This window comes from Coturnix japonica, chromosome 3 (assembly GCF_054131305.1).
Source record: "Coturnix japonica strain WE chromosome 3, WE-NBRP24, whole genome shotgun sequence".
NCBI classification, from domain to species: Eukaryota; Metazoa; Chordata; class Aves; order Galliformes; family Phasianidae; genus Coturnix; species Coturnix japonica.
The window spans coordinates 99,464,977-99,491,308 of NC_140665.1; the positions used below are offsets into that span (position 1 = coordinate 99,464,977).

General features: G+C 49.3%; 1 protein-coding gene across 14 annotated transcripts in view; it reads left to right on the plus strand.

The window, feature by feature from the left end:
- OTOF (otoferlin) overlaps positions 1-26,332 on the plus strand; it is a 59,072-nt gene that overhangs the window by 29,455 nt on the left and 3,285 nt on the right. For 5 of the 14 annotated variants that reach the window (XM_032443685.2, XM_085544178.1, XM_085544182.1 and 2 more), the window contains 36 exons: positions 3,002-3,075; positions 4,761-4,887; positions 5,133-5,187; positions 5,948-6,079; positions 6,432-6,494; positions 7,103-7,187; positions 8,275-8,434; positions 9,148-9,334; positions 9,715-9,901; positions 10,545-10,768; positions 11,473-11,581; positions 11,812-11,995; positions 12,240-12,360; positions 12,830-12,930; positions 13,284-13,374; positions 13,806-13,922; positions 14,399-14,551; positions 14,998-15,187; positions 15,549-15,673; positions 16,099-16,233; positions 16,752-16,913; positions 17,143-17,262; positions 17,619-17,780; positions 17,907-18,069; positions 18,791-18,921; positions 19,500-19,529; positions 20,152-20,301; positions 20,689-20,755; positions 21,916-22,070; positions 22,209-22,343; positions 22,823-22,960; positions 23,351-23,478; positions 24,024-24,194; positions 24,748-24,908; positions 25,664-25,806; positions 26,129-26,217. In XM_032443685.2, the coding sequence (XP_032299576.2) occupies positions 3,002-3,075; positions 4,761-4,887; positions 5,133-5,187; positions 5,948-6,079; positions 6,432-6,494; positions 7,103-7,187; positions 8,275-8,434; positions 9,148-9,334; positions 9,715-9,901; positions 10,545-10,768; positions 11,473-11,581; positions 11,812-11,995; positions 12,240-12,360; positions 12,830-12,930; positions 13,284-13,374; positions 13,806-13,922; positions 14,399-14,551; positions 14,998-15,187; positions 15,549-15,673; positions 16,099-16,233; positions 16,752-16,913; positions 17,143-17,262; positions 17,619-17,780; positions 17,907-18,069; positions 18,791-18,921; positions 19,500-19,529; positions 20,152-20,301; positions 20,689-20,755; positions 21,916-22,070; positions 22,209-22,343; positions 22,823-22,960; positions 23,351-23,478; positions 24,024-24,194; positions 24,748-24,908; positions 25,664-25,806; positions 26,129-26,217 (4,725 nt within the window). Of the gene's footprint in view, positions 1-276; positions 384-674; positions 804-3,001; positions 3,076-4,760; positions 4,888-5,132; positions 5,188-5,947; positions 6,080-6,431; positions 6,495-7,102; positions 7,188-8,274; positions 8,435-9,147; positions 9,335-9,714; positions 9,902-10,544; positions 10,769-11,472; positions 11,582-11,811; positions 11,996-12,239; positions 12,361-12,829; positions 12,931-13,283; positions 13,375-13,805; positions 13,923-14,398; positions 14,552-14,997; positions 15,188-15,548; positions 15,674-16,098; positions 16,234-16,751; positions 16,914-17,142; positions 17,263-17,618; positions 17,781-17,906; positions 18,070-18,790; positions 18,922-19,499; positions 19,530-20,151; positions 20,302-20,688; positions 20,756-21,915; positions 22,071-22,208; positions 22,344-22,822; positions 22,961-23,350; positions 23,479-24,023; positions 24,195-24,747; positions 24,909-25,663; positions 25,807-26,128; positions 26,218-26,332 lie in introns of those variants that run through there. The other 9 variants (XM_015859849.3, XM_032443686.2, XM_085544176.1 and 6 more) reach the window with 6 other exon arrangements.

Here is a 26,332-nt window from a genome sequence, read left to right on the forward strand (position 1 = left end):
TGCAACTAGATCTTTAACTAGGAGCTGGCCTGGAGAGAGGCTGCTTCCAGCTCCCTATACATGCTTTCAATCTGCTTGTCCCTGTGCATTCCTCTCTAGCAAAGCCACACGGGGCAACCCAAAAGGGGCAAAGCCAAGCTCTTCTGTCAGCTGCAGGATGTGCATTTTGTCATCAATGGGAGTCAGAAAATCCAAAGGAAGAGCACTGTGGGAGGGTGGATGGGTTCTCTTGTACCTAGTAGAGGGTTAAGCTTTCTTGGAATCCTGGCTTGAGTTGGGAACAGCACTGAAGTGCTCAGTCCTTCACCCCCTGCCTTGCAGGTGCTCTGCTACCAAGCAAGGCTGCAGTGGGCGAGCAGCTTGCACTGGATGGGAGCAGGCAGGTGAGCTGGCATTCTTTAACAAACCGGGCCAAAGCTGGGCTGTGGCAGAGGGGGTTGCTCTGGGTGGCACTATGCTGCCTGTGTTGGCATCTCAGGTTCACTGCTCCTCATGCAATATTCACGTGGGGATGGTGTCAGCTCACTGCCAGCTCCCCATCCACGCTGTAGGGTGGCTGTGGCCATTTCTCTCCTCGTTTTAGCTTGGTGGGAGGAACACAGGGTTGGCACAGCCTTTCTTCAGCACTGCCAAGACCCTGCTGTGCCTGAAGAGGAGGCTTGGTGGGGGTCTCCATCTATGCTTGGTCCCAACCCGCGTACAGGGATGGCTGCCCCACCATAGGTGTGCTGCTGGTGGCTCTCCTGTCACCACTGAGCCCTTCTCCTGGAGGAAGCCGGGTCCCGGAGAGCTGACAGGTGAAGGTAGTACCCTGTGGGATGGGGATTGGGAAGGGGGCAGCTGTGGGATGTGTCATTGTTCATCTGGCTTGGAGAAGGTAATGGATGAGACTTGGGAAGGGGATGGAGCTGCAGGGATGGATTACCGGGGCATCTGCTTGCAAAGCATCTAGAATGGCTTTCTCCTTGCTGTTTGCTTGCTCTTTCCCTTCTCTTTGGCATGGCCAAAATTTACAAGAATCTGTTTTCATCCACTTCTTAGTTTTCTTTTCCCTGTGTGGCCACTTCCTAGATATCCCTGGGGCCGGGCTCCATGGAGATAACACCAGGATTAGGGAAGGATACAGGTGGGGCTGATATAAGCAGCAGGGAGATGTGATTGGGGTGTGGGAGCAGGGGACGCCGCCTAAAGCTTTCTCCTCTGAGGGACCTTGAGCCAAGTCTCATCTTGTGAATGAGCTGGAGGTTGTCACTATGTAGATTTCCCATCTCTGGGTCTTCTGATGCAGTTAAGTTGCCTTTGGGGATATGTGAGAGACTGCTGTGGCTGATCTCCCCGGCACATTCACTACGACTCAGCTGGCAGTGAAGGGTCACTGACTGCAATGCTCATCCTTGCAGAAGGGGCTGGGCTGGTCCTGCTGGGATGGGTCATTCACAAGATGAGTCTTGGCTTAGTCCCAGTCTTATATTATCATTGATTCCTTAAGGTTGGAAAAGATCTTCAAGGTCAAGCCTTCATCAACCTGACCTACCAAGTCCCAAGTCTGGAAGGAGGCGTCCTTTCCTATAGCAGAGGGCTTGGAGTTGGATGATCTTAAAGGTCCCTTCCAACCTAATCCATTCTATGATTACTGAACTATGTCTTACAATGCCATCTCCACATCTTTTCTACACGGCCCCAAACCACCCTCATCATTCCCACATCAGATGCTGTTCTATCCAGGACCCAATACACCCTTGATGTCCTTGCAATGAGCTTGCTGTTTTGGGTCCTGGTGAGGCACAAGCAGTGCCGGAGTCTTCCCTGCAAGTTCCTACTGAGACCCATCACCAACTGCTTTTCTGCTTTGTTTTACTGTCCAAGGAAGTAGTGAGGCCCTGGAATAGGCAGCCCAGAGAACTGTGAGTGTCCCATCTCAGGCAGTATCTTTGGCAATGGATGGAGCCTGGGGCTGGTGGGAGGTGTCCCTATGGCAGAGGCTGTGGCTGGGCTGGCTGTAAGGTCCTTTCTGGTACAGTTATTCCAGGGTTACAATTGCCCACTGAGAAACTGCTGCTCTCCATCAGTCCCACAAAGGAATCACAGCTACAAGAGAGACCTGAGTCCTGAGCATTTAATTCCAGTTAAACCTCAGCTGTAAATAGTTCCTTTATCTTATGCTGGCCTTCTGCCCTGGTTGAATACCACCTCCCCCCTCACCTTGGTGAATACATTATTCTCCTATTCCCCTTAATATTCTTCTTGTTTGCTCTGCCTCTGTCAGCAGCCTACAAGCATCCAGCTGTTATTTGTATGCATCAGACTGGCTGCCATGCCAGGAATTCTTCCCCCCAAAAGAGATTCCTTTGTCTTTTGGCCTCAGGAAAATGAATTACAGCTGAAGTGGGGAAATCCAGGAAATCCTGTCTCCCAAAAATACCTGCAATGTTGTTATTTCCCGTTGCTGTCACTGTTATATATGTATTTGGGAGCAATCCACTCTGCAGCACAGAGTGCTATCATTTACTGAGCACTGGTTTTTGTGGGCAGTTGGCATCATCCTGCAGTACTGTGCTGCATGCAGGTTAGGGCACTCCTCTGCAATTTAGTGCTGTAACAGAGCAAACCAGAAGCTAGGTGTTGAGTTCATCTATGCTGTCCTGATCCATGAGGCTGTGGTGTAACAAACACCAAGTACGTTTTTTATTACAAAGATGGCTTTAGATAAGTGCCCTACGGAGCAGCCTCACAATGGGGAGCAACAGGGGTGAGCAGAGAGAGGAGGTGTGGGGCAGGTGGAAGAGTTTGGCTGCTGTTGCTGTACTCCAACTGTGTTTTATCCCAGCTTGGGGATCAATACTGAGGAAATATGAGGCCTTTGTTTGCTGTTGTCTCCGTTGGTCTTTCAGCTGATATTTCCTCTCTTGCTTCCAGTTCTGAAGGGTTCCTTTTGTCCCCACACCCAACATCAGCACTGAAAACACAGGATTCAGTGTTTGGTCTTTATTTCCTCTTACAGAGCTGGGAAAGGAGTTTTTTCAGCCATGAAGCTTGGCAAGGCACGTCCCACAAAAGACGACCATCGGAAGCAAGGTGGGTGCTGGGAGAAGGTTGTTCCTTCATAGAATCATAGAACCATAGAATGGTCTGAGTTGAAAAGGACCACAATGACCATCTGGTTCCAACCCCCTGCTATGTGCAGGGTCTCCAACCAGCAGACCAGGCTGCCCAGAGCCACATCCAGCCTGGCCTTGAATGCCTGCAGGGATGGGGCATCCACAGCCTCCTTGGGCAACCTGTTCCAATGTGTTCCAATCCTTCCTCCAGTGCAGTTTTAACAACCTCCCAGGAAATAATCTGAGAGACCCTATGCGGGGCTTGTGTTGGGCACAGCCAGCCCACAACCCAGAGGTTGGAGAGAGGGTATATGGTGCACAAGAGAAGATCTGTAGAGAAGGTCTTCATGGAGAAATGGGAGGAAGAACTTATGGAGAGAGCCTCCCACCGCATGCAACTGTGGCAGAAGCCCTGCAGGTCCAGTAGGCAGCCTCCAGCTTATTTTTAGGGATTATTTGCAAACGTGGCAGCAAAAAGTGCAATAGGGCTGAGCTGCTGTGGGGCTGTCTGTCCCACGCTGAAATTGGATGCCTTTCTGGAAACGCACAGAGCGTCAGTGATCGGAAATTCTTTGCTGTTTCCATTCCGAACAAAGTATTGGGTTTCGATGGCAAAGAATCAGGAGGATGCCTTTTTTGTGGCCAAGGATGAAATGTCATTTTAGATGCTGTTTCTGTGTGATTTCCCTGCACCCACTGGCAGCTGATATTCAAACAGTATCTTCTTCCCCAGCTATCCATGTGCTTCTTGCATGCTTTGCCAGGGCTTTCCTCACCTCTTACCGTCTCTTTGGGGGTTGGACTGGATGATCTCCAGATTCCCTCCCACTCCCTGTGATCCCCTGATTCCCTCTCTCAGACCCTTGCTCTTGCACCTGATGATGGGATAAGGTGGATGTGTTGCACCTTTTGGTTATCCAGCAACATGCACTGAATCTCATCCCATTGGACTGTATGCTGCAGTGCTCACTGAGCTTCCCAATGGCCATGGCAATGACATGTAGGCTCAGGACAATGTGTGTGATGACAGAAACCCTTCCCAGTGTGCCCAGGATCTGAAACCAGCGTCCTTCCTACACCATAGTCTGCTTTCTTTACGCTGCCCCACACAAGGGTGCTGGTCCTGCTTACTTCCAACAGACAGGACAAGTCGTCAAAAACCAAGCAAGAAAGGTGCCACTCAATTGCACTCAATTTGGCCACTCAATTGCATGTAGGAGGACAGAATCTGCTGGGGTCCTCCCTGGGTGATCTGCTTTTGATTCAATCAAAACTTCCAGTGAGGGTAAAGGCCCCTTTCTCTTGTTCTTTCATACCTCTCTAGCCCAGAACTAGATGGTTTATTGTGTTTACCCCACAGCTAGAGCTGCATCTTGTTCAAATGCTGTTTCACCCTTTGACGTCTGGTTTGTTTCTCATTTTTCACTTTTCCAAAGCTTCACAAAACCACACGTTGCCTGGGCGGAATAACATGTCACATGAAGCAAACCTATTTTTAATCCCTTTCAGACCAGGCTGTCTGTGAGCTGACCTGGTGACCATTGTTCTTTGTATTATCGGGTGAGGTTGATAGGACGTATTGGTTACCTTTCCCTGCACCTTTAATTATTCACCGAGTGGAAACAATGAGAGACATTCCTTTGTCTCTGTGTGTTTATGCAGATGAACCCGCTGTTCTGGAGGCAGAAGACCTGGACCGAAAAGTCATGAGACTTGGAGGGGGGCTGGACCCAGACACCATTTCCTTGGCCTCTGTCACAGCTGTCACCACCAATGTCTCAAACAAGAGGTGAGGGCACACTTAGCATCCCATGTCCAAGAGATGGGGTGTACTGGAAATCCCATTCCCTGTGCAATCAGTGTTATGGGGAAATATCCAACCTGCTACAAAGAGCACAAATATTCAGCGATGGTTTGCAGCCTCTGGTGTTAAATTCCTCAGACTCAGACAGAGGAAGGGCTGCCAATGCTCCGTCATGGTTTGCAGTGAATTGATCCGTTGTTTGACTGAGGGTTTCTTCTGCCCCTCCAAAGGTCGAAACCTGACATCAAAATGGAACCAAGTGCTGGGAGGCCGATGGATTACCAGGTGGGTGACGATCCCGTGTCCCCAACCACAGCTCACAGAAGGGAGGGTGTTCTGCAGGTGTTATGGTCAACAGCATTGTTACTTGAGGAGCTGAACCACCTCATTCCAACATGTATCCCCATCTGCCCATGGGACAGCTCTGGGGCCAGGAGCAAGAACTGGAGCCGCTTGAGCATCTCTGGGCTTGTTGGTGCCAGTGTGATCCATAAATTGGTTTCTTTTCTCATTTTCACCAAGCTGGGCTGATTCAGCAGCATTTTAGCTTTCTGTCCTTGCCACTCAGCTCAGTACAGCAACGTGTCCACGGGGATTTCTTAGAGTGTTGCAAACAAAGATTTTTTGTGATAGATTTCTTGCAGAACATTTGCAGCATCCACTTTGCAACCCAAAATGAAAGCAAACAAGAGAAGCAGGGTGTGGAAGAGGTTTAGTTACGCGTGTAATGAGCCTAGAGTGAAGAGAGAGACACACAGAAAGCTAGAGTGCTGGGTTCAGGAGTTATGTAACCAGAATATAAAGAGAAAGGAAAGGTGCCAAGCAAATTTCAACTGCAAGAACATAAAGACCACTGTGAGCAAGAGGATCACTTGTGTGGTGTTTATGGGGGAAGGTGAATCTCATTTGTGATCAAAGCACTCACCTGACAACCTCCAGAGGGGCTCAATGTGTTTCCAAACATTGTGATGCCCAATATGTGAGCAGTGAAGATGTGCTATGTTTGTTTGGCTGCTGCACCATTGGGCATGGGATCTCTCCACAGGTCAGCATCACTGTCATCGAGGCCCGGCAGCTGGTTGGGCTCAATATGGACCCTGTGGTCTGCGTGGAGGTTGGGGAGGAGAAGAAGTACACATCCATGAAGGAATCGACCAACTGCCCTTACTACAATGAGGTGGGTCTGTTCTCCAAGGATGGTCGTTGCTCCTGCTCCTCTGGTGCTATATTGATATTAGTAAAATGGGATTTCTTGTCACCTAGGTTTGTTCTGCATCAGGGGAGGGTGAGGTGGAGGTTAGGGAAGGAGGGCAGTGGGCTTGACCGCAAGCTGAAGGAGCTCAGGGATCATTGCAACACCACTCTCAGACATAGGTTTTGGGTTTGGGTGGTGGTGTGAGGAGCTACGGGAGTAATCAGTGCTCCTTGGGAGTCTCTTCCGGTACTGCATGGTCCATGGTTCTGTAACGCTGATTTTTAACCCAAAAGGAGCCACTCTCCTGCCTTCACACCTGTTCTTTCCCTTTCAGTACTTCGTCTTCGATTTCCACGTGCCCCCAGATGTCATGTTTGATAAGATCATCAAGCTGTCTGTAAGTGAGCGTGCTGGCATTGCCCTTTCCTCTGAGCTTTTAAGAGTCCATTTTACTCATGCACTGTGGACGGATTTGAGGCCCTGACAGGAGCAGAGGTGTCTGGCCCTATAAGCCCCACCACTTTTGCAGAGTTCTGGTCCCCCTCTATTACTGCCTTCATTACCAGGATCACCCAGCTGTGCTTGTAGTCCCCTCCAGAGCTGATGGTTGGTGTGTCAGAGCCTCAGCCTATGTGTTTTGGCTTTTGGGGAAGCAAGACCCTCCCAGACCATGAAGCTGGGCAGAGCTATTGCTGAAATACAGAACTACAGATCTTAAAACCAAAACAGTCCCTCCAGAGACACAGAGGGCAGTGAGCAAGGAGATTCATAGAGTCACCAACCAAACCACACTAATTAGGAGCTTGTACATCTATCCCATGCATAGACTGGCCATGCAACTTCTCTCACAGAGGGAATCAGAGAGATTTCAATCATCCTAAAGACCCTCCCTTCAATTGAACATCCCAGTGTTTGTTGCTATAGTGGCTAAAAACTGTATCATGTTTCAAAGATGAATTTGTTTGCATTGTTCCCTTTCACTTTTCTCCCCCTCTTGATTTCCAGGTGATCCACTCAAAAAACCTCTTGCGCAGTGGGACTTTGGTGGGCTCCTTCAAGATGGATGTTGGGACAGTTTACACCCAGCCTGGTGCGTAATAACCACAGTTTGCCAGCATGCCTACCTGCACCATTGAGAAATGTCTTTGTAAGGGATCCAGGCAGGCTTTTCTTTCCTCTGGTGATGGTCTTTAATTAGAATCTGAGATGTAAACAAATCACTCTGGCTCCTCCAGAAAAGATGGCATAACCCATCTGAAATAAGACACAACAGGCAGGCTGAGATGCTCTCTGGCTCTGGCAGCCCTCCTGAAGATGTCCAGGCTATTTAAGTAAGCAAGACATTTCCCTTCCAGATAGATAGCCTGATTTCATAGAACCATAGAATCACCTGAATTGGAAGGGGCCATTAAAGATCACCTAGCCCAACTCCTCTGCAATGAACAGGGGCACCTGCAGTTCCATCAGGTGCTCAGAGCCCTTTTAAGCCTGGAATGGATCTTGCCCTATGTAGCTGGCATTTAAACCAAGAAAGAGAGATTGCACACATACAATGAGAAAGAGGTTGATCAGAGCTGCTGCCGTGTTGCTGGCTGATGGTAAAGCCCTCAGTGACTTAGCACAGATGGGCCCTATGAGTGCTCATAAAATCTGTTGTGCAATTATGGGCATCGTTTATAGCACATCTGTTTCAGGCAACCTGTTTTATAGAATTGTGAAAGAGCATTGAATGCCTTTGGCATCCTGTCTTCAAGTGAGAGTTGGCATGGATGGGATTCATTTAGAGAACTGTGTGAAAGGAGTCCAAAGGAGACCCTGGAGAGTTCATTTAGCCCATGAGCTCACTGCTCACTGCCAGACTCCCCAGTATACTTCTGCATGAAAAGACCAGTCCCTGAATCAAGGAATGATACTGGTCCTGGCTATGGGACTGATAAAGCAAATACACATCCAAGAGACCTGTAAAAAGCTTGTTCACATGGAATAACATTGCCTCTTCGATGGCCCAGTGCTTGCAGTATGGTTGATCTGAGCACATGACCATACCTGCAGAAAAGATACCTCCAAAATCACTGTATTTCTGTCTTTCATTTCAATATTCTATATTTAATTATATTCCAATATCCGGTACTCTGTATTTCTTCCAATAAATGATGGTCTTGTCCTCTGGCTTCCAGAGCATCAGTTCTACCACAAATGGGCCATCCTTTCTGACCCTGAGGATCTCACTGCTGGGCTGAAAGGTTACCTGAAGTGTGACATCGCTGTTGTGGGGAAAGGGGACAACATCAAGACACCCCACAAAGCCAACGAGACAGAGGAGGATGACATTGAAGGGTATGGAAGTTAAAAACAAAGGAGTGTAAAACCTCATTCTAGCCCTAAATGCTTTGGGCTAATTAAATATCTCTTTGTACAACCACAGGCTTTCAAATCCATTTCTCAGCCTTGTGGCAAAATGCTGGTGTTGATTTCTTGACTTGCTGCAGCCCAAGGGCTTGAGGCACTGCCTGTAGTTGTTCTATGCTGCTCACAGTTACATTATGCCACTTTGTCTTGGACAAATCTAGCAACAGCTCCAGAAGTTTTGTTCACATCGTACCCTGTGGCTCTCATTTCTTCTCCCAGAAGAGGAAAGCAAATTCTTCTAATAAAAGCCATTTGGTGGAGTTTGATTCTCACCCCAAAATACACACCCCTTCTATCATGACAAAGGAAAAGGCCCTTATAACATCCCAGTTGGCTGACTGGCTTTAGATGTCTAAATTAAGCTGAGTATAATCATCCTTTAGACTCCACTGACAATAATGATTTTTTGGTGGAATGCAGATTGTTCCAACCTCATGTGGCTCCTCTAAGATTTTGCTTACAAAACCACCACTCACCATCGTAATGTAGGAAGATGCGTGGAAAGAAGGCAGCTATAAAATGCATGGCTGCAAAACTCTTTCCATCTCCCTACAGCCTGTGCTCAGAAAGCAAGCTAAATTCACTCACCTTCTTCAGCCCCAGCAGCTGTTTCCAGCACTATCTCTTTGCTGTTGTTGCAGGAACCTCCTCCTACCAGATGGGGTTCCTCCAGAGAGGCAGTGGGCTCGTTTCTACATCAAGATCTATCGAGCAGAGGGCCTGCCCCGTATGAACACCAGCATCATGGCCAATGTGAAGAAGGCTCTCATTGGAGAGAACAAGGACTTGGTAGACCCCTACGTACAAGTGGCATTTGCAGGGCAGAAGGTGGGTAGGCACCAAAGTGGTCCTGGGAGGTAATGTAAGCAGGACCAGACATTGTGTTGGTGTCAGGAGACAGCCTCAATTGACCTTGCATGATAACGCTGAGATGTATGGCAAAATCACATTGTTTGCTTCATGACACGTTCCCCGTTCTTGTGCAGACTATGATGGGTTTGCAGCCATCTCCAGTAGAGGAAAAGAGCTAGTTCCTTGGGAAAAAAAGATGAAATGACCCTAAAGTGGTCATTAACATGGGAGGAGTGATGGATGTGTACCCTCGTTTTAGATGGGATAGAATTAATTTTCTCCATAATGGTTGCTATGATGTTCGTGACCTCCATAAACCACAGAGATATCAAATACCTTCCTTGTCCACTCTGCAGGGGAAGACATCAGTGCAAAAAAGCAGCTATGAGCCTCTCTGGAATGAACAAATCATCTTCACAGAAATGTTCCCCCCATTGTGCAAGAGGATAAAGATCCAGATTCGAGACTCGGACAAAGTCAATGATGTGGCCATTGGTACCCATTTCATTGATTTGAGGAAGATCTCTAATGAAGGAGACAAAGGTAAAGCTAAAGCGGGGTGCAGGACCTTCTTCATAGCAGAGAGGTATCCCTTGGGCAGAGATAGCAAAATAGCTCAGGCTCTCTTTCCAGTCCTGGGCATAGTTGCTTCTTGGTTGGAGTGACCAAGACTCTCTGTAGTGCCCTTCTGAAGTCACTGGACACGAGCTCTTTGAAAAGACCAGACACAAGCCTCCAGGCCAACACTTGAAGGCAAAGACATTAAAAAATAATTGTCCCTTTCTGAGACATCTGTTGCCATGGATGGATGAATATCTGACAGGCTCCCACTTTCACATATACATGAACGTGTGGGCACACATAGGCAGGAGCATCATGAAACCAAAGATGGCTCTTTGAAAAAGAACTAATGGGGAGTTTTCTCTTCTTTCTTGACTCTCATATTAGGAGACATGCCCAATTGGAGACTCACCTCTTTTCAGGCTGATACACTGCAAAGTGCCCATCACTGCCTTCCCTGCAAAACTGTTTTTATACATAATTGCAAAAATGCATCTCTATGCACATGCGTGTATATTCAAGTCTATGTCACCACCCACAGCAGGAAAGTGATGATCCCAAGACAAAAGATGTGCCCTCCTTCTTCCATATCCCCTTCTCTACCAGTGTATTTGTTCTCCTGCAGGCTACCTGCCCACCTTTGGCCCTGCGTGGGTGAACATGTATGGCTCCACTCGGAACTACACCCTGATGGATGAACACCAAGAGCTGAACGAGGGGCTGGGGGAAGGCGTCTCCTTCCGGGCCAGGCTTCTGATGAGCCTTGCAGTTGAGATCTTGGATACCACCAACCCAGAGATCAACAGCTCCACTGAGGTGCAAGTGGAGCAGGCCACACCGGTTGCTGATGTGAGTCTCCCCTAACCCTACAGTTGGTAGTGAAGAGTTCTGGGTCTCAGTCCCTTTGACTGGTTATCTCCAGCCTTACAGACAGGATTTCATTTGGTATTGTGCTAAATGTTCTTCTGTCTTTGCTATGTGTACACAGATATGTCCATTCTTGTCCTATATAGGGATGCCCACATATGTTAGTCTTTATGAACCTGAGCTGAGAAGTAGAAATGGAGCTTCTGGATGACAGCTCATGTTCAGTGTGAAAGCTCTCCTTTGGAAAAGTGGTCTCACCTCACCTCTAGAGGAAATTAAGCCACCTGGAAGTAAAGCCATTCAATTTCTGAAAGTGCATCCAAACAAAGGGTTCACAGAGGTTTGATTATTTCAGTTTGTGAGCAAACTTGAGCTCATATCCCTGAGTGTCCTTTAGACAGTCTCTCATAAGCAAGGGATGGCCAATCTTAGGTAAACCACCACATTTAAACATTAGGCTAAAACCTCTGGTCAAACTCTCTCTGCAGAGATCCTAGAGACCCAGTTCAGGCAGACACCTGCCCCTCACATGAATCAGGCAGAAGGACACAAAACTCCACGGTCTTCTTAAAACCCAAGCAGAGACCATGAGAGTGCTCAGATAGACCAGATGATGAACCCCTCTGCTCAGGCCTCAGTGTCATTCTGGCTGACCCAAACCATGATCTCTGGGATTTCTCCTGCAGAACTGCACAGGAAAGATGGAGGAGTTCTTTCTTTTTGGAGCCTTCCTGGAAGCTACCATGATCGACAGGAAGATCGGTGACAAACCCATCAACTTTGAGGTTACAATAGGTTGGTTGTTTTCTTGGTGAGGGTGGTTTTGAAGCACACCTGGTGGGGAATGAGGGATCCAAGGCCAAGAGCAAGGTTTCTTCCCCTCTATTCCATGCAATCATGTGCCAGAACACATGCTTCTGAGACTGACCGCATGCATTTCTTCTGGCTTGAGAAGGGATGTAAACATCCATCACTCCCCATGGGAGTTACAGCTCTGTGACTTCATTTCATTTTTCATTCTTGAGGCAACTATGGGAACCAGATTGATGGCATGACCAAACCTGTCCTGCGGAGGAAGAAGGAGGGAGGGGATGGGGATGAGGAAGAGTCTGAGCTGCTACACAACTCAAGTGAGGATGAAGCTGATGAGGATGGAGAGATGGTCTCTGTCTCCTCATCTCAACCCATGAAGCCCCTGGTTACAGACAGGTAAGCCTTGAATTCACCTCTCACACACATGACAAGATGTACACCCAACTCTTGGCTATCCAGCACCACCAGTGCTCTAACCCTACGGTTGCTGCAACAAGCTGCCTTTTTAATATCACTTAGGATCTTAAAAGCTAGATGAGGTTATGAACACCCAGAGAGGAAGGGAAAGGAAAGGAGACAGGGGCTATTCTGAGCCATCTGTATGACCACCATGGAGCATCTCATCTGCCTCCTCTTGCAGGAACTACTTCCACCTGCCGTACTTAGAGAAGAAGCCCTGCATCTACATCAAGAGCTGGTGGCAGGATCAGCGTCGCAGGCTGTATAACGCCAACATCATGGACAAGATTGCAGACAAGCTGGTCAGTGTGTTGGGGAGGGAGGGAGCTGGGGCTCCATTCAGCTTAGCCCTGAGCACCTCTAGGGATGGGGCACCCATAGCTTCTCTGGGCAGCCTGTACCAAGGCCTCACCATCCTCATCACAACAGATTTCTTCCTAATATTTACTCTAAATCTACTGTTTGGGTTTAATGCCATTACTCCTTATCCTGTCACTATACCCCCTGACTACAGCAAGGAGAAGAGCAGAGGAATCCAAGTAGGACTGGTAAAGACAAAACCTAACAGATTCAGCCAGGATGATGTGGAAGCTGTTCCAATCATCCAAAGCTACCTACCACAACCAAACCTGTCCCAGACCCAAGACCTGAAGTTATGACATGAAAAAGCAAACAGATGCTCCCACTATCAGCCCCCTATGGGGTTGCTCCCTGTAGGGCTAGACCTCACCCCCACTGCCCCCTTCACCACTTCTCCTATCCCTGCTGCAGGAAGAAGGACTCAATGATGTGCAGGAAATGATCAAGACAGAGAAACCACATCCAGAACGTCGGCTCCGGGGGGTCCTGGAGGAGCTGAGCAGTGGGTGCTTGTGAGTAAACGATGGGCAAAAGTGCTGTGCTGCAGACCCCTGCTTTCTGTGGGGTTATGGGCAAGGTTGTGGCACTGAGGTTGTAATCTCATCACAACTTATCCTCTGGAGGGTAGGCAAGCATTTCATTGTGTTGGCACAACACCATATGGGTTGCCTTTTGACTTGGAATGGTGCTTATGCCTGCACACCAACCTTCCCAAAACAGCAACAGGAGCCTCAATTTTCTGGCTTCTGTGTGCTGGTACCTGAATGGCACCTACTCTCCATGTACAACACCATAATGGGAGCCAAAAAGCCTCCTGGAAATGATTGCATAGGGACCAAAGACTCTCATGCTTCCCTTCCCACAGGCGCTTCGTGACACTGGCTGACAAGGACCAGCACCACTCTTCCCGCACAAGGTTGGACCGGGAGAGGCTCAAGTCCTGCATGCGGGAGCTGGTGAGTACAGTTCAGCTGGGAAGACCTGGGACTCGTTCTGATCTTGATAAAGCAATGGGGAATTTGCTCTATAGACATGCTGGTTTCCAGTCTCCATGCATTGATAGTTTGGGGTTACCTCTGAATAGAGGAGCCCATGAGCTCTTGGGTCTTGCATGGATCCCCGGTGGCACTTGGGGGTACATGACTGCCTCCCTTCCACCCTGCTCCAGCAGTAGAGCTGGCCTAGGTATTTGGAGCTGGTAGCCCAGCTCCTTGCAAAGGCATTAGCCATGCAAAAGAGACATACCAAGAGCAGGCACTTATCCAGCTTCCACAGCCAAGGACAACAGCTTCCACAGACAACTGCACAATACAAAACCATGCATTAAATGTGTGAGAGCCTTCATGGGCCCTATTCTGAACCATTTTGGACTCCCCTTTCACTGCAGGAGAACATGGGCCAGCAAGCCACAACTCTGCGGTCACAGGTGAAGAAGAACACCATGAAAGACAAGCTGAAGCAGGTGCAGAACTTCCTGCAGAAACTCCGTTTCTTGGCAGACGAGGTGCGTTCCCCTGCATGGAGACAACTGTGCACTGACACAGCAGCCAGGGCCCAACAGAAGGGCTCACTGCAATCCTTGTAGGTGCAAGAGGTTCTCATGGCATAGGCCTTGTCCAAGGAGCCTCTCCAAGTCTATACACTGCCCCCATGGAGCACTGCTGGGGTGGAATGGGTCAGCGCTAAAATTCTTCTTCTCAACTTCTTTATCATAGTAGGGAACTGAGATATGGTCTCTGCCTATGAGCCCTCGTGATCATGGAGTAATGAGGAAAGATAAATCTTTAGTCTTTGCTTAAGCAGACAAAGTTCTGCAGTGGAAGGCTCAAACTCATTCCAATGGCCATAATGTGGCAGTAGAACCATCCATCTGCTGCGGGATCTGCTGAATTTGCTCTACAAAGCTCTGCAGCCCCGCCAGTGCCTCAGTGGTTCCAAAAGAGCTGAAAGCCTGACAGGTTTCTTTGGTTTTGTTCACAGCCCCAGCACACCATCCCCGACATCTTCATCTGGATGATGAGCAATAACAAGCGCATTGCCTATGCCCGCGTCCCTTCCAAGGACATCCTCTACTCCATTGTGGATGAAGAGATGGGCAAGGACTGTGCCAAAGTGAAGACTGTCTTCCTCAAGGTGTGTGCCTGTCATCCCAGCCAAGAGGAGGAGGATGGAGAAGAGACAAACCAGGATAATGGGAGATGGAGATGAGAGAACTGGGGGTCCAATTTTGCTGGTGTTTGAATAGCAGGCATGAAAGATCCACTACTGGAAGTGATAGAAACCTAGGAAGGATCTTATCCAGTTCAACAGGTCAGAAATGTCTGGAAGAGGGAATGATGTTTGGTCCAGCTAGACAGAAAAGGGAAATCTGGCTTTGAAAGAGGAAGTCAGTGTTGTAGATAATGTTGTAGATAGAAGATAATGCATGAGACAGGACATGATCTGGAAAAAATGAGGACCTTGTATTTAAGTGGTAGGTGTACAAGCAGTGTACTGCAGCAAAGCGTGGTGTGAGGTAGTCTGTCCTTCCCCAAGGTCTCCCCTATCAACCTATAAACTTCTCTGTTCTTTATGCCCAGCTGCCTGGGAAGAGGGGTTTCGGACCTGCCGGCTGGACAGTTCAGGCCAAGATGGAGATTTACTTGTGGCTGGGCCTCAACAAGCAGCGCAAAGACTTCCTGAGTGGTTTGCCTTGTGGCTTCGAGGAGAAGAAGACCACCAGAGGCCAAAACCTGCCATCCTTCCCTCCCATCAGCCTTCTTTACACCAGTAAGAGCTTCCCACCCTTGGTAGGTCTGGGGATAGGACATGGAGCAGGCAGGAGGGAGCCTGCCTCAACACCACTTGGGATGAGGGCCTTCCAGTTGTCCCAGTCTGCTCCCATGCAAGCTGGGTTGTGGGAATTGTGTGCCCTCTTCCCTGCTGCCCTGTTCTTAGTTGTCATTCTGCATGCCAACAGTAGGATGTTGAAGTTCTTATCCATCCAGGACTCATGTTTTGAATGTATTTCCTTCATTAGTGCTGGTCCTGAGCAAAAGCAGACTGCTGAGTTCTTGCTCTCCAGGCTGAGCCCCACAGCTGGGCTCCAGTGCTGTGTACCAAGATGTCTCACTTCCATTCTCTGTTGCAGAGAAGCAAGTTTTCCAGCTGCGAGCCCACATGTACCAGGCCAGGAGTTTATTTGCTGCTGACAGCAGTGGCCTTTCAGACCCCTTTGCACGAGTCTTCTTCACCTCCCAGAGCCAATGCACTGAGGTAAACACCATCTCCTGACCTGGAGGCTTGGAGGTTTCTGGGGTTGGTGTGACACTTTTCCCATCAGCTCTACATCCTGCTCCCATGCCACAGGTCTCATGACTGCTAGTGAATCATGGATGAGCTTAAATATGGTGTGGGAAAGCAGCCATGGCAATGGGGCTTGGCTGTTCCCAAGGGCCATGTTGGAAGCCCCTTCCCCAGCAGCGCCTTCAGAACACACCCCCATTCACCAGCACACTGCCCCCCTGCATCCCTATGGCTGCAATTTGACCTGCCTGGCTAGGAGGAATGGGAGCATGCTGGAAGCCTATTCCCGTAGCCACCTTTGGGACAGGGAAACTGAAACCAACTTCCAGCCTGCTGCCCTTCTGTAGAGTCTCAACCCTGGAATGAAGCTCTAAGTCCATCTTCCATTCTTCTAGGTTCTCAATGAGACCCTATGCCCAACCTGGGACCAGCTGCTGGTTTTTGACAATGTGGAGCTGTATGGAGAAGCCCATGAGATGAGGGACGACCCTCCTATAATTGTCATTGAGATCTATGATCAGGACACAGTGGTAAGATGAATGCTGGCAGAGAAAAATGTCTCTAAGTTTGATGCTATGTTCAAAGGCCAGGAAGACAGTGCAGTAGGCATGGCGATGATGGGTTAGTGGTTGGACTTGATGACTTTAGCAGTCTTTTCCAACCCAAACGATTCCATGAGAGTGCAAGAAGCATGTTTTCTCCTGACCCTTGGAAGAAGGTCCTCCACATTTCCAAGGCCACGAACTAGGAGCCACTGCTACTCATCTCTTAGACAAAACTAAATGATATCTCATTTTTGGAGAGTGAAGGAGTTTTTGTGATGTGGTAATTGAGGAGACACTACCTTTGTCTTTCCCCTTAAAGTAGCTGCTCAGTCATGGCCTCCTTGCTGTTCCAGGCCTAGGCCATTTCCTTCACCTTGAAGATGCTTATGACTTAGAAAGTGCCTTCAGATGGGAAACCAAAGCTGGCACTGATCTTTGATATCTCAAAAGTGCAATGAGGAAAGCTGGGCCAGCAAATTCAAGTACTCTTCCCCCCTTTTTAGGGCAAAGCTGACTTCATGGGCCGCACCTTTGCCAAACCAGTGGTGAAAATGTCAGATGAACAATACTGCCCACCACGCTTCCCCCCACAGCTGGAATACTACCAGATCTACCGGGGCAATTCTACAGCAGGAGACCTTCTGGCTGCCTTTGAGCTGCTTCAGGTGCCAGCCAGCACAGAATGAGGAAAGGGTGTGCTGGGGAGGTTGTAAGGGAGTGGGAATTAATCCATGGTTGTGCAAAATGTGTGTATTTTGTACATCCTTGAAAATCTAGAAGGGCTTAGCCCGAGTCAGGGGGTTGAAATGAATGTTGTTTCAGGATCCCTTTGAACCCCAAATGTTGTATGATTCTACAACACAATGATTCTAATCCACACTGCGTTTCTTCCAGATTGGCTCTGGGGGTAAGTCAGACCTACCCCCAATTGATGGCCCCACAGACATAGACCGAGGTCCCATCCTGCCGGTGCCACTGGGGATTCGCCCTGTGCTGAGTAAATACCGAGTAGAGGTAATTGCATTGGAGTGCCAGGTCTTAATGTTCAGAAGTGAGGTGGGCTGTGTGCATCTCACAGTATTTTTGTGCTCAGTGAGGTCCCAGAGCAGAAAAGGAAGTGCTGAGAGTAGCAGAGATCTTGGGTTATTCTAGATCAGCTGTGGGTTGGACTGTGTGGGGTGTTAGACTGTGCTGCAACACCACGCCATGTGGAGAAGAAGAGGAATGCTCAGGGATTCACCAGTCCCCAGGCAATGGCATTTGTTTCCCTGCTCCTTTACACAGCTCTTTTATAACAACTCCTTTGGCCCCAGCTGGACTCCATACAAAGGCAGTCCTTCTCACACTCACACCTTCTTCTCCTGTCCTAGATCTTATTTTGGGGACTCAGGGACCTGAAGAGAGTCAACCTGGCCCAAGTGGACCGGCCCCGTGTGGACATTGAGTGTGCTGGGAAGGGGGTCCAGTCAGCCCTCATCCAAAACTACAAGAAAAACCCAAACTTCAGCACTTTGGTCAAGTGGTTTGAAGTGGTGAGTGCTTCTCTTCCCCAAGGGCCTATCCCTACTTTAGTCCCTGCTGGTCTCTCCAACCACCCACACCAAAGCCCCCACAACCCACATCCATCCCTTGTTAACTGGAACACCTTTGCATCCCAGGACCTCCCAGAGAATGAGCTGCTCCACCCACCTCTGAACATCCGAGTGGTGGACTGCCGGGCTTTTGGGCGCTACACCTTGGTGGGCTCCCATACTGTCAGCTCCCTCCGAAAGTTCATCTATCGCCCACCAGATAAGAAAGCCCAGCACTGGAATATGACAGGTACAAACCTTGGGCCATGGGGACACAGATTGTGGGGTGTCTGTGGAGCACTGCAGATAACTGAGGGGCATGGACAAAGAGGAGGTGGGATGGTTCCTGTTGTAAGATGAGAGAGACTGCTTCATCTCTAATGTTTACAATAAGGGCAGTGAGGCACAGGTTGGCCAGAGAGGTGGTGGTGCCCCATCCCTGAAGACACCCAAGGTCAGGCTGGTCGGGGCTCTGAGCATCGGATGGAGCTGTGGGTGTCCCTGTTCATTGAAAGAGAGTGGGACCAGGCGGCCTTTAAAGCTTTCTTCCAACTCAAACCATTCTGTGGTTCTATGATCTCTGTATATTTATGACTCCACCCTCCAAATCTACCCCAAGACTCAAGATGAATTTGCTATGCCCTCTGCTGCTGCTGCTGCTGCTGCTATGTGGACCTCTACTTGCATCTCTATGTGCTGATATTTTCAAGGCAATCCCTTTCTATATCTCTTCTCTAGAAGTTGGGGCAGATGTTAAAAACAAGCCTTTCTCATCATCTGCTTTCCTTTGTTACAGCAACATCTTTTAATCTTGCTATAAGTGTCTGTGTTCATTCTTCCTGCCCCTCTCCTCTGAGCAAGGTGACCTTACATCACTCCTGCATGAATACTGCAGCATCTTACCTGAGCTCTCAGTTTCTTTTCTACACTCTCCTTCTCTCTTGCTCTCTCTTTCTCTGTCTTCTGTCCAGCTAAACAGCTCAGATGCTATCTGGCAGTGGCCAATGGTGCCCCTCGCTCTCGCCCCACAGGGGAGATTGTTGTCAACATGGAACCTGAGGTTCCTATCAAGAAGATGGAGACTATGGTGAAGCTGGAAGCTGTGAGTATCAGTGTGTCAGAGCTATGCTAGCACTGCCCATCTCTGAGGGATTCCACCCAAAGGAAGGCTGTTCTATCCTGTGCAATTGTGGGGCTGGGCTGATGCCTGGAGTTGAAGGGTCTTGAGTCAGTACCACTCCTACAAATCAACCACTTTCTGTTCTGGCTAAACTCAATTGTTTCTTGCTGCCCAGTGGAGGACTGTTCTGGGTTAAGCAAATTAGACAGCTTCATGTTTTCCTTCAAAAAGAGTCAAATGGGAATGAGGACCTCCCTTGCTAGGCGAGAAAAGCTCAAAGAGAGCAGAGAGTTGCATGGAATGGTGGTTCTCCTTGGAACCCAAGAGAGGTGTCTCCAAGACAGAGATGGGTTTGGTGTGTCACAGCAGCACCTTCCATGTACACAGAGCTTTCCCAGCCAGAGCTCTGTGCAAGGCTTTTGGTTTCTTACACCATAGGGAATGGTCTCTGACTTCTCCAGCTTGCTGTGGCATGTGTGTGCCTGTGTGTGTGTACACTCAGGTGAGGCTGCACTGCTAACCTGCTCTTCTTCTCTGTTCCCTTCCACCTTGGGTGGCAGAACTCTGATGCAGTGGTGAAGGTGGATGTGGTAAGTGATGGCTCTACTCATCATCCCTGCTCCCAACCTCTACACCCCATCCAACACCTCTGTGCAGCTTTCAGAGGACCATTCACCCTCAATATCCCTAAAATACTTGGGTACTAGTGCCATTTTGTCCCAGGTCACAGATAGAGCAGTGTTTCCTGTTAAGGACCTCTGGCCTGGTTCACACAGACTGGGAAGCAGTTTTGAACCAGCACTTCCCAGCACTGCTGTGCCAGGAGGAGCAGGGCAGGCAGCTCCCTGGGAAGGAGGTGCTGGTTATTGCCACCACAACCAGGTACCAGAACCCAGAGGGGTTTGTGGTGCCTCCAGGAGGACACAGGGTACTTCCTAGACAGAGGGAGGATCGCTGCTACATGCAATGCTGTAGCATGAGAAATGCATGAATGAAATGGATGACAGACAGGAAGAGATGTCTCAGGATGCTGGCATAGTGTCTTGCTGCTCAGTGCCCATGTCTCTGCCTTTAAAAGGGGGAAAGTACTAATGAGGCCATGCAGCCAGGAGGGCACTGTCTGCTCAAGTGCTTTCCCCACCACCTTTCCACTACAAGATGTGTTTGATTTTCACATGAATCCTCTGCCTTTGCCACCCTTGTTCCCCGCAGTCTGAAGAAGAGAAGGAGAAAAAGAAAAAGAAGAAGAAAGGAGGAGGAGGAGGTGGAGGAGGAGGAGAAGAGATAGAAGAGGAGGAGCCAGACGAGAGCATGCTGGACTGGTGGTCCAAGTATTTTGCTTCAATTGAGACTATGAAAGAGGTGGGTACTGAACAAAGGAGCAGGGGTATAGGCTGGAATAGAACACAATTGCCTCCTGTATTCAAAGCCTGAGCTCTCCAGCTGTTTCCAAAAGCCCAAGGCTGCAGTGCTTTCCTTGCTTGCCTGTTGGTGAGGCTTTCACTTGGCAGAACTGAGCAGGATTCAGCTTCTTTAGATGCACTTGTTATGCACATGGTGTTGGATATGCAGGCAAATACACATGGTAACAGCATCACTGCTCAAGGCTGCACCAAGCACCTTTGGTGGCCAGACCTTATCTCACTGCTTGGATAGGAAAAAAGCCATGACCCTGAGTCAGACATTTCCAGCAAGCACTGAACCCTTGACACAGTCACCCACTCCCTGCTTGCTTCATTTCTCCTCCAGCAACTCCGGCAGCAGGAAGCGGCTGCAGCAGAAGCAGAGGAGAAGGAAGAAATGGAGATTGCAGAGGGTAAGCAGCTTGCAAGTGAAAGAGGGAGTGGAGCTGCAAAGGGGAGGATCAGGACTTGAGCACCCTGCTGGACCATGCATATGGCCACAAGGGTGACCTTGTCCATCTGCAGCCTGGACTCCTTGCCAGTCCCATCCTCAGGGCTGGGACAGGTTTCCACGAGGACTTTCACCCATCCTTTCTGTATGTCCCACATTCATATGGCAACAGGTCGTTGTATTGCTTAAGCAATGCAAAGTTTATTAGCTGAGAGAAAAACAGAGCCTGGTTCTATTATGAAGGCCAGCCTTCATATCATAAGAAAGATGAAGTCTTGCCAAGCTCAGAGCAGCTTCTTCATGGGTTTGCTGTCATGGCAGGGATGCTGGGGGATGTCTTGTGTCCCACTTCTTTCTTATTCTGTCTTTTGAGCAGGACCCGCTTCCCCTTGGCACTCCCATTCCTTTTATCATTCCTCTTCCACACTGTGTCCTTGTTGTTTTTTGTCTGTCCTCATCTGCACTGCCCAGCAATCATGAAAGCTGGCAGATTGAGGCAATGAGGGATGAGGACCGTAGATGGGTGGGAGAAGAGCACAACGTCGCTCAGCTTAGACTTCTTTCCAACAGCCTTTCCTTGTGTAACTGGTGCCACCAGCTGGTGGCTGCTCTGAATAGAGACCCAGCTGGCCATGGGCATCACCCTCTGTAAAGGCAGCAGCCTGTGCCGTGGTGCTGAGCATCAAGCACTGTCACCTTTTGCAATACCTAGGCTGGTCTTTTCTTCTCCAGGCTGCACATGGCAGGAAAAGTCTTCAGTGGGAAGAAGAAAAGGAGATGCTGTTGGTAGGATAAGGTCTTATTACTGCTATGGAGACTAGATAGAACCTAGTGCTCTCAGTCATCTAAATAATTTATGTTCTGGAAGCTGCTTGCACAGAGGCCTCTAGGTTCCTGGAAATGCTGTGATAAAGGCAGTGATGGCCAGAGAGCAAGGAAAGACTTGAAGGGCGTGAAGAGTTACTCCAGGGTTGGAATGGGAGCTGCAGGCAGTGACAGCTGTCAGCTTTCATGATCCTCCCATTTTAAAGACCTTGATCAAGTCTCCCTTCCCTGTCTCCCTCATCCTTCCTCACCTCCATTTCCATCTCCTCCTTCCCTGCCGCTTCCCCTTGGACCCAGAAATCAAACTTGATGACTCTCCCATGAAAGGCTTCAAGGGCCAGGCAAAGAACAAGGAGAAGTCAAAGGCACCCAAAGATGACAAGAAGAAGAAGCAGCAGTCAGCCCCTGAGCTCCCTGAGAAGAAGAACAAGCAGAAGATTGATGAACTGAAGGTGTGTGTGTCAGCTTTGTTCCACCTTAGTTGCATTGGGCAGTCACCACAGCTTTTCCTCAGTGTTTTTTGGTTTGGTTTAGTTTGGTTTGGTTTGGTTTGGCTTTTTAACCTGATCCCCCTCCTTTCTGTCTTCTAGGTCTTTAACAAAGAGCTGGAAGCAGAGTTTGATAACTTTGAGGACTGGCTGCACACCTTCAACCTGCTCCGTGGGAAGATTGGGGACAATGATGACAATGCAACAGAAGAAGAGCGGATAGTGGGACGGTTCAAAGTGAGTTTGGTGGCTGAGTTGGCCCAGGACAAGGACAGCCCTTGTCTAACAGGCTTCTGTGCTGAATGTGCTTTAGTAGGAAGGGACTGGATGCAATAGTAATCAAATTGCACTGACCCAACCACAAAATCTTGCAGAGATGGAAAGCCTCTGTGGATAGATACAGGTTTCAGGTAGTGCATCTACAGAGAGAATGGTCTGAAGGCAAACGGATGCTTGAGAGTTCTTACAGAAGGCAGTCCCCCTGGAAATCCCTGTCCATAAGCACCTTGCTAGTCTGATTGCTCTGCAAGCCTCCTTTCCTTTGTCCAATTTCACTGATCATGGTAGCAAACCCTAAAAGTGGTGCTTGAGGGGTGAAGGAAGTTTGCAGCACATGGCTAGAGAGAAGGCTGAGCCCTAGGGAAGGGTGGTCTGGGATGGGCCTGCTCACCCTGGGGAGCTGGGCTCTAATCAGGTTGTGCAATCCCTCCTGCCAGGGTTCTATGTGTGTCTACAAAGTGCCTCTCCCTGATGATATCACCAAGGAGGCAGGATATGACCCCACCTTTGGCATGTTCCAGGGGATTCCCAGCAATGACCCCATCAATGTGCTGGTCCGAGTCTATATTGTGAGGGTGAGTATAACAGCATGGTGCGGCAGCATATGATCCCCACAAGCCCTGGACCCCAATGTAGACAGTGGAGAGAACAACATCTGGAGGAGGAAGTCTTCTTGAACTACTAGTCAAGTTTTGCTCTGGGTCTCTATTTAGAGACAGCAAACAAGGCTCTATTTACGTATTTCTGAAAGGACAAAGCCAACTATGCCTGGCTCGGCCAACCCAACTTCTCCCCAAGTGGACACAGGGGTTTACATGCAGCAGGACTTCTCACCAGCTTAAGCCAAGTGACTCTGCTTAGAGGACAAAAGAGCTTTGCCATGTGGCTTTGGCCTGATCTCGGGAATCAGGACCTAAATTGTTCACTAGCATGAATGGGGCTGAATTAACACTTCTCCTCTTCAGGCCACAGACCTTCACCCAGCTGACATCAATGGGAAAGCTGACCCTTATATTGCCATTAAGCTGGGGAAGACAGACATCAAAGACAAGGAAAACTATATCTCCAAGCAGCTGAACCCTGTCTTCGGAAAGTGAGTTGTCCAAGCTCTGTTGCCTGTTCACACCCAGAAGGTGTTAGCTAAGCTTATCATCCCTTGGACCTGCACCCTAGTCATCCCACAGCTGCTTTGTGTTGGGGGACTTTGTGTTGGGATGAGTCCATCAGATAGAACCTTCCTTGCAAGTGTGTAGGCATACTCATTTAAGTCCACCTCTCCTTTAGCAGCAGTGTGGTCAACATAGTAAAGGATGTTTAGGAGATATCCACATCTGATAATGACAAAGTATCTGCTTTAGGAGGCCCCTGAACTGTGAGAGTATTGGCTGGTTCCCCAGTGACACATAGACTTAGTTTCAAGGCTATTGAGTCAACCAAATCAAGCAGTCATCACGTGCTACCTCCTTTCTAGGGCTGCTGAATCCAAAACAACTTGTGCAAAGATAAAGCTACAGTGCATACGTTGAACAAACTGTAGTAACAAAAGCAAATTAAAGACCCAGCTTGCCCATGATCTTGAGCAGCAGCCAACTGTTCCAACTCCTTCTCTTTCTCTTCGTCTGTTTTCCCCTGGCCTAGGTCCTTTGACATCGAGGCCACCTTCCCCATGGAGTCCATGCTGACAGTGGCAGTGTACGACTGGGACTTGGTGGGGACAGATGACCTCATTGGGGAGACCAAGATTGACCTGGAGAACCGCTACTATAGCAAGCACCGAGCTACGTGTGGGGTGTCACAGACATACTCCATGTACGAACAAAGCTTTCCCTGCCCAGTCTCCTGCCTGGACCAATGCCTGTCTCATCTTCCACGTCAAGCCTAGATCTCCTGCAGGAATCTCCCTCTTTCATTGCCTTCTGATGGGGAAGTCTGTGCTGTACTTATTCTCTTAACAGGGGCCAGAACAGGAGTGCAACATCAGAGTGGGTCCTGAGCAGGAATCCAGGGCTGGGAAGAAGGGGTTGAGGGGCATTGGTGCAGCTCAATAGAAGAATGAGACTAGAGCTGTAATAGCAGCAGGACCAAAGCAGCAAAGCATCAGAGGCCAAGAAGTGTGCAATGGGGATTTCAGGTCTAAGTCAGCATGGAGTAAAGGGACTGGGGCAGAAAGGTGTTAGCAAAGTATAGAGCAGGGATGCAGTGGGACCTGTCTGTTCTGAGGCTTCACATTTGGAGCCCCAGATCTTTATCCTGTGAGTGCTGAGTCCTTCCTGGCACCAGCATACACATGGCTTGCAGAGGGAAACACCATATCTTCTTTCTCTTTGCTACTACTTCACTGACCTTGTCTTCCTGTTTGCAGACATGGGTATAACATCTGGCGTGACCCCATGAAGCCCTCACAGATCCTATCCAAGCTGTGCAAAGAGGGCAAGGTGGACGGGCCACACTTTGGGCCAGGAGGAAGAGTGAAAGTTGCCAACAGGGTGTACACTGGTCCCACAGAGATTGAGGATGAAAACGGTACCTGCCCCATGGGATGAAGATTGGAGGGGAGTGGGGGTCTGGGTGTCTCCTCATCATCCAGGGTTGGAGACAGCTCTAGTGGCCCCAAGACCCTAATGCAATGTTGCAGTCCTTCCCCATCTACCACCTTACATTGACCCTTCACTTTGTTGCCAGCTGGACAGTGTCTTGTAGACCACCCAAGCCAGAGGGGTGCTGTTAGAATTGCTCATGGGTGTCCATGGCATGAGATCACCAAAGCTGCCTTTAAAACATTATCCTGACAGTGTATGCTTGAGGGGCAATGAAGAGAGCCCACCTTGATCTTTCCAGGTTTTAGGAAGCTCCATATCCTTGATATAACCGAATCCTCAAAGGTTGTGTCCCGGTGCATTCACATTAAGAAAGATGAAAGCAGACCATGAGGTGTGCCCAAGAGGAGAATGTGGTCAAAAGATATGGAGTTTGTTCAGCCTGGGTAAAAGCAGCCTCGTAGGGGATCTGGACCTCCTGCAAATGGTTAAGGTTACAGGAGAAAGAGGAGAGTTAGGAAGCGTTGGCTCAAATGGACACTAGTGAATGGAGAGGAGTCACTGGCAGGCAATTCAGCTCCCCTGGAGCAGGGAGAAGCTGGAAGAGGAATCCAAGAAGAGTGTGTGCGTGTGTGTGCTGGTGCCAGGAAAATCTGGGGTCCTTCTTGAGCAGAGGAAGAGGGTTGTTTGCTCTCCTTGGTGTCTTTCCATCTAGATCTCCAAGCTCCTTTGCCCACGCAGGTCAGAAGAAGCAGACAGATGAACACTTGGCCCTGACAGTGCTGCGCCACTGGGAGGACGTCCCACGGGCAGGCTGCAAGCTGGTCCCTGAGCACGTGGAGACGCGCCCGCTGCTGAACCCTGACAAGCCGGGCATTGAGCAGGTCCTCCAGGCCCCCCAGAGAGCAGCATGTGGGCATCAACAGCCCTAAGCACTTGCCTGTTAACTCCAGTAGACAGAATCTTCAGTGCCTCTCCCTCTTGAGGCTGCATCCCTTTCATACCCCTAAGTCTTTGACTCCCCTATGCCCATGCATTCAGCACCACACCATGCCATGAGGGTGGGCAAGGACTCCTGGCCAGACTGTACCCTATATCTGGCATGACCAGACTGATGCTGAAGGGCAGGAGGAGTTCAGGGGAACGCCGTGGGTATGAGGAGCAAGGAAGGGCCAGGGAGCTGACTGCACCTCTCCAACCTTGCAGGGTCGCCTGGAGATGTGGGTGGACATGTTCCCTATGGATATGCCGGCACCTGGCCCTGCCATTGATATTTCCCCAAGGAAACCAAAAAAGTAAGGAATGTCCCAATCAAATGATCACTGGGAAAAACTAGGAGTTTCTCCCTGGGGATCTCCCACAGTCCCTGGCTGTGGTGTTGGGCAACCTGCTCTGGACAGCCCTGCTGGG